This window comes from Vigna radiata, chromosome 8 (genome assembly GCF_000741045.1).
Source record: "Vigna radiata var. radiata cultivar VC1973A chromosome 8, Vradiata_ver6, whole genome shotgun sequence".
NCBI classification, from domain to species: domain Eukaryota; kingdom Viridiplantae; phylum Streptophyta; class Magnoliopsida; order Fabales; family Fabaceae; genus Vigna; species Vigna radiata.
Window position 1 is genome coordinate 28,542,366 of NC_028358.1, and position 13,299 is coordinate 28,555,664.

Sequence of the window (13,299 nt, forward strand, 5' to 3'; positions counted from 1 at the left end):
GATGGTGCCCTGTGTACAAAATCAGGGTGCCCTGTGAAGGACTTTCTGTACAAAAACCCAATTTCATTCGCGTAATCGTTTACATGATGTGGTAAACGATTACTACACAGTTTTTCACAGCACTTCACCTAGAATTTCATCCAACCACTTTCACTCAACATAACANCTTTCTCCAACGAATTTGGGGTTCCCTAAATCTCCACTCCACCCCCAACACACAATCTAAACCCAAAATCATTAAAAGTATTTCACGTTTTCAATTAAGCAAGTTTAATGTAATCAACAAAGAATGTTGCCCATGTCCACATGCATTGTTCCTTGCGTACATTAAGTCCAACATAAACCACAATATTTGTCAAGTCAAATTTTTAACAAGTGAATTTCCCAATATCAATCACACAACTCATTCCATTAACTTCAACAACATTTGAAAAAGATAAAGTTTAATGTAACATTCAACAACATCTGTGTACAAATTGAAATTACTAAACAAATCTTTCAACAAACCAACATCTCTCAACATAAAACATAAGTTTAAAATCTGTTAATACATCTCCAGGTCACACATCTTTTGTTCTAAAACTTCTAGTAAAAGGAGTTCTAAGAGCTCTGCTCTTGATCCGCGGTCNTGAACCCTTCCTGACAAAAGTCTTCAATGCAGCTGCATCAGTGGACATGGGTCTAGATGAAATGCCTTCCGGGGAAATGCCTCCCGGAGAGAANGAAGGATCTTCACGTGCCACACTCGGTCCACCTTCCTCCGTTTACCTACATATTTAACACATGAACTTTTTGTAAAAATTCCTTTCAAGTTCAAGTCCTTACCTTCAATACTCAACCCCAGACCTAAACAAAAGTCATTCTCTGTCATGGGGATTTCTTTATCTCNAATTACAAAACAACCATTACAGTCATCCCATTTCACAACTAATTCACTCAAAATATTCCTAGCCAATCTAACTTTTTCACTCACCTCTGCGAACCAACTAAAAGGAGTCCCACAAATCAATGACCTTTGCTCCTGTGTCAGTTCCTTGGTCAGAGTTGATATATAGTTAGTAGAAAATAAGTGTCTAACCGTCAACTGCACCAACCACATCAACCACAAATGTTGAAAACCCTAAAACACTAAATACTGCGAAATACAAACAAAAGGGAGCAAATATAAATAGACCAAGGATGAAGGCGACACTTACCTTAGTCGAATTACTTGCCATTTCGAAACAAAGGGAGGAGAAAACCACACCATGATCGAAGAAATCAAACACGCCCACGAAGGTCGAACAACGATAGCCTCGACGAGAACGAAATCGAACAACAGAACGAAGATGATATGGTCAGAGATGGGGAAAAGCGACGACCACAACCAAACCGGAAAGAGGAAACGGGTGTGAAATGGAGAAATGAGAACTGTAAAAACGTTTCACTCTGATGAAACAGGGCATGGGCAAAAGAAGAAATCAAATTTTCAAATCTGCTCCTATTTTTTCAACTCCTTTTGACATTTTTTTTTAAAAAAAAAAAACCAACCAATCGTTGCCTGCCACGTCAGAGTGTTAAAATGGTGTTAAATGGAATGGTGTTAAAATATCGGGGACGCATAATCACCAGCAATGGTGGAGTGATAAGAAAGAGAAAAACAGAGAAAAGCCATGGAAGGAAAGTTATCACGCGCAGCAAAGAAGGTTGTACCCTCTTCCATTCAAGAACTCAACCTCCTCGCTGAGCAATGCAACGCCATCAACATCGGCGGGGGCTTCCCCGACTTCCCCGCCCCTCCCCACATAAAAAACGCCGCCGTTTCTGCCATCAAATCTGACTTCAACCAGTACAGGTTTCTTCACTTCACACTTAGCATCAAACAACTGTTACCATAACAGCTTCCTTGTGTAACTTCTGTATATCTTCATTTTTTGCAACAATTGATGAAACCAAACTAGGAACGTCCAAGGTGTATGCGACTACTTGGCCAAGATGATGAAGGAGAGACACGGTTTAGACATCGACCCTCTTACGGACGTAGCTATTTGCTGCGGTCAAAGTGAGGCCTTTGCGGCTGCAATCTTTGCAAGTGTGTTCTGTTTTGTCGTTCTTTTATTATTGTTAGCTTAGTTCAGAAACTATAAGGTTATTAGTTGGTTATCATTAACATGGTATGTTGAATCTTGTGTTTCAAACAGCAATTGACCCAGGCGACGAGGTCATACTATTCGACCCTTCCTATGAAACATACGAAGGATGTGTTGCCATGGCCGGGGGAGTACCTGTAAGTTTGCTATCTTCTACCTTATTTAAGGTTGTATCATATAATTGTTATGATTTATGAACAATGGTTATAGTAGAATAGCTTGCTTTCTGTTGGTGTTGTGTCCATTTTTCTGCGTACAATGCATGTTTAAGTGATTCAATGATCCGGTAGAGATTTAACCAATGAAAGAGAAAGAAAACATATAATGCATGTTCAAGTGATCATGTAGAGATTTAAACAAGGAAAGAAAAGAACACAAATTGGCATCAGTGCAGAATAAACTTTTTATACCTATTAAAAAAGACATTTTATATTGATTTTCGAAGTAGTAATGAAGTAAGGAGTATAGAAAATGGTCACATATCCTTAATCATGGCCAAATATACTTAAGAAGAGTTGGAATCATCCATTCCATAGAAGATGAATCTAAACTTTTAGAAGGTGAATCTAAACTTTTAGGATGTTTCACCATGTAGTTTCAAAATTCATCCCACACCTCTAAAATATAAAAAGTATTCCTAGCAAGTATTATAGCCGGTGTTTGAAAACTGATTAAGAAATTTATTTAACCGGTATTTGAAATACGTTTGACAAATTTACTTAACCGGCTTTTGAATGTCGGTTAAGTTTTTCTTTTATTAATAAAAATAAAAATAACACATTAAAAATATTAAAAATTTAACATTTTAAATTGAAAAATAAATTTAAAAAGTATTTATTTAAATTTCATAATTAAATTTTGAGCTTTTATATAATAAATATTTAATTAATTTAAAAAAAAAAGATTAAATAAAAATATGTTAACCGTAATTGGAAATACGTTAACATTGTAACCGTAATTCCACTTACGGTTTTTTAATTTATTTCTTTAATTATGTAATGTTTTTTTTATAGTTTTTAATAAATAAATAATATGTTAATTAAAATATTTAATTTTATTTTATTACTTTTTAATATGTATTATTATTTATTATAATTATTAAATAAAAAATAATCAAAAAATATAAAATACAGAAAGTTTGTTAAAATTTTTTAATATATTTTTTATATAATAATAATAATAATAAATAATTATACATATTAAAAAGCAATAAAATAAAATTTAATATTTTAAATTAGGATATTATTTATTTATTAAAAACTATAAAAAAAAATTACAAAACTAAAGAAAAAAATTAAAAAACCGTAATTGGAATTACGGTTACAATGTTAACGTATTTCCAATTCGGTTACCATATTTTTTTTAATTAATAAAATATTTATTTTATTAAAAAATAATTTTTAATTATGAAATTTAAATAAGTAATTTTTAAATTTAATTTTTCAATTTAAAATGTTAAATTTTTAATATTTTTTGTTGTATAATTAAATAAAAATAAAAGTAAGAAAAAAAACTTAACCCATTTGAAAGTCAGTTAAAAAGTTTTGCTAACCGTGTATTTCCAACTCCGGTTAAATAAATTTTTTAAATGATTTTCAAACAATGACAATAATGCTTTAGGTTTGGGCACTTTTGGTATCATAGAGGTGTAGGATGAATTCTTGAAGGTGGAGGGTGAAAGACCCAAACTTTTATTATTATGGACCATTAGCGAGTTCTTAGTAGATTAGATTATTTTGGACCTTGGATTATGGATCAAGTAGTATAGGATTTTCTTTCTAGGCCATGCATGAGAAGTAGTGTAAGGTTTTAGTCAACTTGTTTCAACAAAGGTCAACACGCAATGTTGACCAAGAGAGACCCATTTTCTAGAGTTGACCACATGAGTCAATGTTTTGTCTTTGCCTTGGTGAACTAAGGAAAAGGGTGTCCCACCTTTGGAAGAGAGTAACCATGTGTCATGTTCTTAATGGAAAGGATTTCCTACAGGTAGTGACCATGTGTCTATCTAGAAATGGAGAAGATTCTCCTATGATAGTTGCCATATGTCCTCCTCTTAAAGGAGATGATTTTTACCTTAGTCTCTAAGCTAGCCAAGTTGAGTTTTTTAGGGTTTTACAATTTTGAGACACCTTAAGCCTATAAACAAAGGTGTCTCCTTCCATGTAAGTTACCAAGGTTAAAGCATCCCATCTAGGTTTTCTCTAGCCATCATTCCTTAAGAGTTGGCCCAACCTCTCTTGAGAGCACCCAAACACCACCATAGCTCTCTCCTCTTGTTTGAGTCACATCGCTTGGAGGAGGAGCCATGCTCTTACCACATACAACCTACCTATATGTGCAAAATATTCCCACCACCATCAAGCTTCTGCAACCACCAACTTATTTGGATGTCTACACCTTGCTCGAGTCATATAGCTTGGTGAAGCTTATTCCATAAAAAAGTATTCAACTTTTTATATCGCTTCTAGAACCGATATAAAAGTTTAAACTTTTATACCATTTGGAACTTTAACCGATATAAATTTTTAAAGGTTAAATTTTTCCTGTTGTTCCATTTGCAAAGCAAAATTGTGATAAAAAAAGTATAAGCATGTTATCATCAGAGTTGGAATAATTGCTCCAAATACATAAGCTAGGGGAACCTTCAAGATATCCTGCATTTTGTAGTAACTATTAGATGGATGTTTAGACTTGCCTAAATTCAAATCATCACTGATTTTGTTCATAATGTAAAAACTCTTAACATGACATTCAAACAATTTGGATGGAAAAAGTTGTACTCAATGTTTAAGGGTACATACCTTCACTACTATTTAGTGATAGAGTGATTCAGGTTCCCAAGGTTGATGAGAAATAAGCCTTCTAGGAATGCCATTGGAACTTTTCTTTGTACAACATAAGATAGTGCAGTCCATAACACTACCATCCATGAAATCCCATAACCTGCTATAAACTGCGTTGGATGCCAGAATAAGAAACAAAGAATTGATAGGGTAAATCAAGCTTGTCATAACCACAACTCAAAGATCTACCCCTGAACCCACTGGACGATGAGTGAACCAGTCATCGTACGAGCCTCGAAGGAGTGTCCCATCATTAACAGACCTTTGCCCAGTTAGCCATTAGCATTGCGCACCATCCCTCCATCATTGCGAGCTTTTATGCGAGCAACTAGAACCACTTCACATCTCCATTGTGAGAGCCACCGCAACCCACCATGGTAACAAACGTGAACACAACGCGATGCATCCTAAATCATGAGCACCACCACAACTTGATGATGTTCCTACACTACAACACCATGCAACCATAACGACATATATCTATATCGTTTCAACCTGTTATCCACGAAGAACCACTGTTAGTGCAACACCTTATTGTCATTAAACCTCGTCTGAGAAACACAACGTCTCCATTTCAAATTTGTACAATTCCAACATCGATGACGATGAACAACAAACCTTAGCAGATCCATACACAAAAAATTTGGGATCGGGCCACTTTCATTGGGCTAAAAGGGAAAGCATCGCAAGGGAACACATAATGCACTATAGAACCACGAAATGAACACCTCGACATCAACACTACAAGACACCATTGGAATCCAAAGAATGAAAGCAAGGTTTTTGTACAAAACTAGGCAAATTTGCCTCCCATATTATGTAAATGGGCAAATTTGTGGTCAAAGGGAAGTCGTGAGGGGCCCAGACGACTTCTAATGAAGAAGTCGTGCCCCCCTGCACGACTTCACACTATTCATTTGACCAATGTTGAAGTCGTGCACCCCAAAAACAACTTTATGGCATTGTAATCAATTACCAAGCTCCGTAATCGATTACAACGTGCTGAAGTCGTGCCCCCCTGCACGACTTCACATTTGTAGGGAAAAATGACTCTAGTAATCGATTACATCCTTGTTGTAATCGATTACCAGCAGGTTCAATGGGCAAAAACTCCCTGGTAAGCAATTACACCATGGTTGTAGTCGATTACCAGTGTGTTCAATGGGCAAAAACTCTCTGGTAATTGATTACACCATGGTTGTAATCGATTACCAATGTGTTAAGTGGGCAAAAACTCACTGGTAACGATACAACCTTCTTGTAATCGATTACTAGAGTGTTTGAGTGTTGAATGAAATTTTATTTTTGTTATAGAGCATCATTAGAAGTTATATATGTGCAATTATTTTAATTTTTGTAAGCACATTGTTGTTGATGACATTGTGATGTATTGTTATGTTTAGGAAGAGTAATTTTTGAATGAAAATACAAATGGAAAGCATAAGGCAAACTCAAATGAAATTTGAACTATTTTATTGAATTCAAAATGCATTACAGAAGCAAAATAACTAAAAATAAAAAAAGACGAAAGTACAATAAAATTGCTAACTATCTAGGAAGAAGATCCATCATGTGGACCAAATTGATGACGCAGCCAATGTCGTGCTCTAAATGACCAACTTGAGTTTTCATTGTATCGAAGCGGTCTCCCATCTTCAACTCGAGCTATTCAAATCTTGCATTCATGTTTTCATTCATAGTATTGAAGTTGTCCCCCACAAATGTTCTGAGATCATTGATCCCCCTCATGATGTCATCATATGCAGAAATTTGTTGTTGAAGAAGGGGTAGTGGTGGTTGTTGTTCAGGATGTGCTTCATTATGGCGTTGAGGAGGAGGAAGAGAATTTCTTTGAACCCATCCGTTGTCAGCATTTTTGGTAAATCCAAAGGACTCTATCACTGATGACCTTATAATCATTTGTCTATTCTGTGGGGTAAGTATTTCATCATGCAATGGAATTTGAAAATGTTGCAAGATTCGAGAGATAAAAAATGGATATGGTAAAGGAGCATTTGGCCTCAAAGCCTTCTTCATCCTATATTGGATGAGATGGCTCCAGTTTATCTGCTTTGTCGTCATTATAATCCATAATAAGATAACATCTTCCTTGGTAGCTTGTGCAATGTTAGAAACACGTGGCAAAATAATACGACAGATAATATAATGTAATATTTTAGCATCAACTTTCATAGATCCAGCTATAATTCTACTAGTTTGACGTTTGTATGGTAAAGAAATCAACTGCCTTGCTACGTCCATACTGCATTCATCCACCCATTCATCGAGTAATTTACCTTCAAAATTCAAGCCAACAGAGGGGAGGTTGGTTATGGAAGCTAATAGACTGGGTTTTATAATCAATTTTACATTTTTAACCTTAGTCTTAATGGTTGCTTTATCAAAAAATTTGAGATTGCTATAAAAAATACGTACTAAATCAGGATAGTAGTCTGTAGCATCAGAGACAAAATCAATCAAGCCCAGATTTCTCAGGATGTGGAAAAATTCAAAAGTTTCATTTTTGAAATAATTTTCGTCAAGGAATTTTCAAAAGTCTTTAAGACTACATCTTGGATGACTATAATAATTATTTGTTATGTTTAACACTCTTTATATTATTTGAAACTATTTAAAAGTCTTTAAGACTTCAACTTAGATGACTGTAATAATAATTTGTTATGTTTTGTAATAATTTTGAATATTTTAAATCAAGTTCTGTTTTAATATATTTCTAATTACTGCTACAATTTTTTTATATCATTTTATATGTTAACAATGTATATAAATTTAAATGCAAATTGTCAAATTAATATTTCTATCCAGATATTTTAGTTTCTATCTCAAATGATACAACCAAATGTACTTTTAAACCAAAACTCACTGGTAATTGATTACAAGGTTTCTTTAATCAATTACCAAAGGCCTCTAGTAAGCGATTACAGGGTTTTTCGTAATCCATTACCAGAGGCCTGTGGTAATCAATTACAGAAACCCTGTAATCGATTACCAAAGGCCTATGGTAATCGATTACAGGTGAAACCCTACACTATAAATTTAACTTTTTCTGTCTCTTAACGTGCACCTAACCCCCCGCTCCTCGCAGACCAGCGGCCAAACCTCCATTGAAGCACCTCAAAAATCACATCTTTTCCTACTTTTTTCACTTCTAAACAACATTTTCCCATTCTCCATTTAATTCTCTTCAATTTGCACCAATTGAAATCTGAAATGGCGGAATCTTCGAATAGGCAAAGGGTTAGGGGCTCATCTTCTACAGTTGTGGGACGTTTCCGCCGTCAACCTTCACCGATTGAAAGCTCACCCTCACCTTCACCACCACCATCATCGACTGAATCACACCAAAATCTTCAGTTTTCAACCCTTGCACTGTCCGAAAGGTATTTCACACTTTTCAGTGACCGTCAGGTGATTGACCCTAAATTTCCTTGACGAAAGTTATTTCAACAATGAAACTTTTGAATTTTTCCACATGTTGAGAACTCTGGGCTTGGTCGATTTTGTCTTTGATGCTACAGACTTCTATCCTGATTTAGTATGTATTTTTTATAGCAATCTCAAATTTTCTGATAATAGAGCCATTAAGGCTGAAGTTAAAAATGTATAAATGATTATAAAACCCAGCCTATTTGCTTCCATAGCCAACCTCCCCTCTATTGGCTTGAATTTTGAAGGTAAATTACTCGATGAATGGGTGGATGAATACAATATGGACGTAGCAAGACAATTGATTTCTTTGCCATACAAACGTCAAACTAGTACAATTGCTGTCGGATCTATGAAAGTTGATGCAAAAATATTACATTATATTATCTGTCATATTATTTTTCCACATGTTTCTAACATTGCACAGGCTACCGAGGAAGATGTTATCTTATTGTGCATTATAATTACGGCAAAGCAATTAACTGGAGCCATCTCATCCGATATAGGATGAAGAAGGCTTTGAGGCCAAATGCTCCTTTATCATATCCATTTTTGGTCTCCTGGATCTTGCAACATTTTCAAATTTCATTGGATGATGAAATACCTGCCCCACGGAACAGGCAAATGATTATAGGGTCATCAAGGATAGAGTCCTTTGTATTTACCAAAAATGCTAACAACAGATGGGTTTACAGAAATTCTCCTCCTCCTCCTCCTCAATGCCATAATGAAGCACATCCTGAACAACAACCATCACCACCCCTTCTTCAACAACAAACTTCTTCATATGATGACATCATGAGGGTAATCAATGATCTTAGAACATTTGTGGGGGACAACTTCAATACTATGAGCGCAAACATGAATGCAAGATTTGAACAGCTTGAGCTGAACATGGGAGACCGCTTCGAAACAATGGAAACTCGAGTTGATCATTTAGAGCACAACATTGGCTATCTTCACGGTAGATCTTCTTCCCAGATAGTTAGCAATTTTATTGTACTTTCGTCTTTTTTTATTTTTAGTTTTTTTGCTTCTACAATGCATTTTGAATTCAATAAAATAATACACATTTCATTTATGAGTTTTCCTTATGCTTTCCATTTGTATTTTCATTCAAAAAATTACTTTTCCTAAAAATAACAATACATCACAATGTCATCAACAACCATGTGCTTACAAAAATTAAAATAATTACACATATATAACCTCTAATGATGCTCTAACACAAAAATAAAATTACATTCAACACTCAAACATTCTGGTAATCGATTACAAGAATGTTGTAATCACTTACCAGTGAGTTTTTGCCCACTTTACACATTGGTAATCGATTACAACCATGGTGTAATCGATTACTAGAGAGTTTTTGCTCATTGAACACACTGGTAATCGGCTACAACCATGGTGTAATCGTTTACTAGGGTGTTTTTGCCCACTAAACCTGTTGGTAATCAATTACAACAAAGGTGTATTAGATTATTAGAGTCATTTTTCCCTACAAAGGTGAAGTCATGCAGGGCGGACACGACTTCAGCACGTTGTAATCGATTACGGAGCTCGGTAATTGATTACAACGCCATGAAGTCATTTTTGGGGTGTACGACTTCAACACTGGTCAAATGAACAGTGTGAAGTCGTGCAGGAGAGCACGACTTCTTGAAGAAGTCGTCTAGGTCCCCACGACTTCCCTTTGACCGCAAATTTGCCCATTTACATAATATGGGAGACAAATTTGCCTAGTTTCGTACAAAAACCTTTATATAGTGCATGAGCTTCTAAATAACAAGCATAATCTAGTTTAGACCAAGTGACCCTTTCTCTTAGCAAGTTCAGCATGTTTGTTATCTTCGAATGTGTTATTGATACTACATTTTTTAATTTATATTTTGTCCTTTATGTGTGTAATGGTGGTCCCTTGTTTTTGTAAACCTATTTGAACAGATTCACGTGCCACTTGATCCACCTCAATGGACCCTGGATTCACGTAAATTACTCGGATCATTCAGTGAGAGAACTAAAGTCGTAGTACTGAACAGGTTACAAATTTCACAAATTCATAATTGCCTCAACTTTAGATACACTTAATCCCCATCTTGGGAAGCCTCACTACTCAGATTAGTTCCCTTGATATTCTTCAATTCAACTAATAGAATACCGATTGAGTGAATTTTTTAAAGTAAAGATGTGAGCAAGTAATGTTGTTCCTAAGTTTACGGTTTAAGCTTGTAATCATTTTAAATTTTGCATGTTACAAATGATTCATTTTGTGTATTTCGATGTCAAGGATTGCCAAGTTTACGCTTTTGATACGCCGAATTTTGCGGAGGCAATGCCAACCCTTGAAAAGTTTGCTTGGTTTTGCTTGTTATTCCTTTTTTTTTTCTGCAGTTCAAAATTTCTCTTTTTAAGGCTTATTAGAAAGGGTTAAAGCATTGAGGAGTTGGTTGTTTTCCTTTCATCATTTTGAATGGTTGCAGCGACTGTGATAATGACACACTAGAAGGTTTTTTTTTTTTTTTTTTTTTGGTTAAGCATGAAAATGTTCGTAAAAAATGTTCCGTTTTATGATATGAAGAAGTACAAAATGCTGACAGAAAACTTAAACAGCCCTCACAATCCTACTGGCAAAGTTTTCACAATAGGGGAACTCGAGATTATAGCTGGAGAATGCTGCAGCAGGAATTGCCTGGCTATAACAGATGAAGTATGTACTCCTTTACTTTGTACGCATGGAAATTCAATTATGGATTTAACCATGATATCTATGGAATGAATTAAATGAATTAGGCAGGCTAAACTACCTCATCATAGTATACTTCTTTTTCTATATTAAATGAATTAGGCAGGCCAAACTATCTCATCATAGTATACTTCTTTTTCTATATTAATTGATTTGTCTTGGAAAAATAATCACTTATCTGCTTTTAACTCGGACCATGGTACTTCTCTGCATGTTTTATATATGCATAAGCACAGGAATCACTGAGAATTTAAAATATGCAAGAGTAGAACATTTGTCCTGTAGTTGAATAATGTATGTTTTGTCTTCTGTTGGATTTTTATGTAGGTATATGAACACATAACGTATGACAATCTGAAACATATATCCCTTGTGTCATTTCCTGGAATGCAAGAGCGGACTATATTAACATCTTCTTTGTCCAAACCATTTAGTGTGACAGGTAAAAGCTCAAAGCTGCATTAACCAAACTACGCTGGAAGTATTATAGCTTTATCATTATTTCTGTGAAGAACTAACTCACTGTTGATGTTTATCAGGTTGGAGGATTGGATGGGCAATTGCACCAACTTTTCTTGCGTCTGCTATACAAAATATTCACTTTAGACTTACAGGTTGTGCCCCAGCACCTTTTCAGGAAGCTGCATTGAGTGCTTTGAGAAGTCCTCCCGAGTACTTTGAATCACTCCGAAGTGTAAGAGATCAAAGTACATTTGATGGCGTTAATCACTCCCCTCATAACAAAATGCTATATTTCTTAGTTGGATTTTTTCTGGTGGTATTTTTAATCTGTGCAGGATTATCAATCAAAAAGAGACTATATCGTAAATTTTCTAGCAGGAGTAGGTTTCAAGATTGAGTTTATACCTCAGGGCTCCTTCTTTTTATTTGCTGAGCTTCCTGACAATTGCCCACTTTCAGATGTATGTGCACTCTTTACTCCATTTAAGTTGGGATTTTCCTGCAATAAACAAGTTCATTGTTCTATTTTTTCCAAACATAAATGTCTTGTTGTTCACAGGTAGAATTTGTTAAAAAACTAATACTAGAGGCAGGGGTAGCGGCTGTTCCAGGACGAGGATTTTTTCATACAAAATTATCATCAGATGAAGTTTCGAACTTACCCTATCCCTACGAGAAGAGATACATCAGGTTTGCATTCTGCAAAAACGATGCGACTTTAACTCTGGCGGTAGAGAAACTGGGTAAGCTTTTGGATGCTAAAGGGCAACTTGTGCTATATTAAATTTGGAGAAAGAATAATGTAGTGGCAGGAAGAAAACAACATTGTTGAAGATGGTCGAATTATTATGGATTAATTTGAGCAAAACAACTGCGAAATTTTCTAAGCTTGTATTTGTTTCATTAGTCAAAAGCTGAAAGATATTACATTTTTCTTCCTTAGTTTTTTTCTCAGCCTTAATTGCAATATACTTGGATCATAGAAAAATCATGCAAATGCAGCACACCAAGGGATTTAGAAATATTAAAATTTAGTTCAGTTTTCGGAAGACGCACGCTTGTGTCCTGAAATTTTTCAACTTAACGGTTTGTGGTATGCCCAGAAATGAGAAAAAAAGTTTTAAATTTATGTACCGGTGCCACCTGGCTCATGTTTAATAAAAATACGGTTTTAATAAGAGAGCTTATTTTCTAAAACTCAGGAGGAAAAATATTTGGTAAAAGCGGTAAAATTGATATTTTATATATTTTAACGTTTTAATGCATTTAATAATTTAAAATATAGTTTGGGATGGTTGAGAGATAATTTATTGACCAACAATAAAAAAAATAAAAGATGTTTAAAATATTAATTTATTTCACACTCCAAATTGTATATATAAATTATGTTGTAAAAGCTTACTAAAAATTAAAAAATAAAAAACAAAACTCGACAACCGTTATTCTCAACTCAGTCAAAACTCTAATGTTTTAGGGAAACTTAATTTGACATTAAATTAAAAAAGCGATGTTGAATGATGTAGGTATACCGACATTCATTAACGAAGTCCATAAAGGGACCCAACATCCAAATGTGTTAAGCGACAAGACTTGCACCGCTTATGAATGAGAAAAAGGAGGAGAATTGATGTCAACCTTATCATAGCCAATGCCAACTGTAGGTTTTTTTTTT

The 13,299-nt window shown here is 34.8% G+C and overlaps 1 protein-coding gene across 1 annotated transcript; it reads left to right on the plus strand.

Annotated features, from left to right (window-relative positions):
• Positions 1–1,597: 1,597 nt before the first annotated feature.
• Positions 1,598–12,647, plus strand: LOC106771359 (probable N-succinyldiaminopimelate aminotransferase DapC). The gene is made up of 9 exons (XM_014657329.2): positions 1,598–1,834; positions 1,941–2,071; positions 2,181–2,266; positions 10,367–10,461; positions 11,033–11,129; positions 11,493–11,607; positions 11,705–11,859; positions 11,963–12,088; positions 12,187–12,647. The coding sequence occupies exons 1-9, from the start codon at positions 1,653–1,655 to the stop codon at positions 12,409–12,411; spliced, it is 1,212 nt and encodes a 403-aa protein (XP_014512815.1). The 5' UTR covers positions 1,598–1,652; the 3' UTR covers positions 12,412–12,647.
• The last annotated feature ends 652 nt before the right edge of the window (positions 12,648–13,299 follow it).

Excerpts from the sequence above, each read along its gene's own strand:
- LOC106771359 (XM_014657329.2), top strand. The coding sequence starts at position 1,653 with ATGGAAGGAAAGTTATCACGCGCAGCAAAGAAGGTTGTACCCTCTTCC. Across the intron at positions 10,462-11,032 it reads AAAGTCGTAGTACTGAACAG|CCCTCACAATCCTACTGGCA; the intron begins GTTACAAATTTC and ends AAACTTAAACAG. Across the intron at positions 12,089-12,186 it reads ACAATTGCCCACTTTCAGAT|GTAGAATTTGTTAAAAAACT; the intron begins GTATGTGCACTC and ends TGTTGTTCACAG.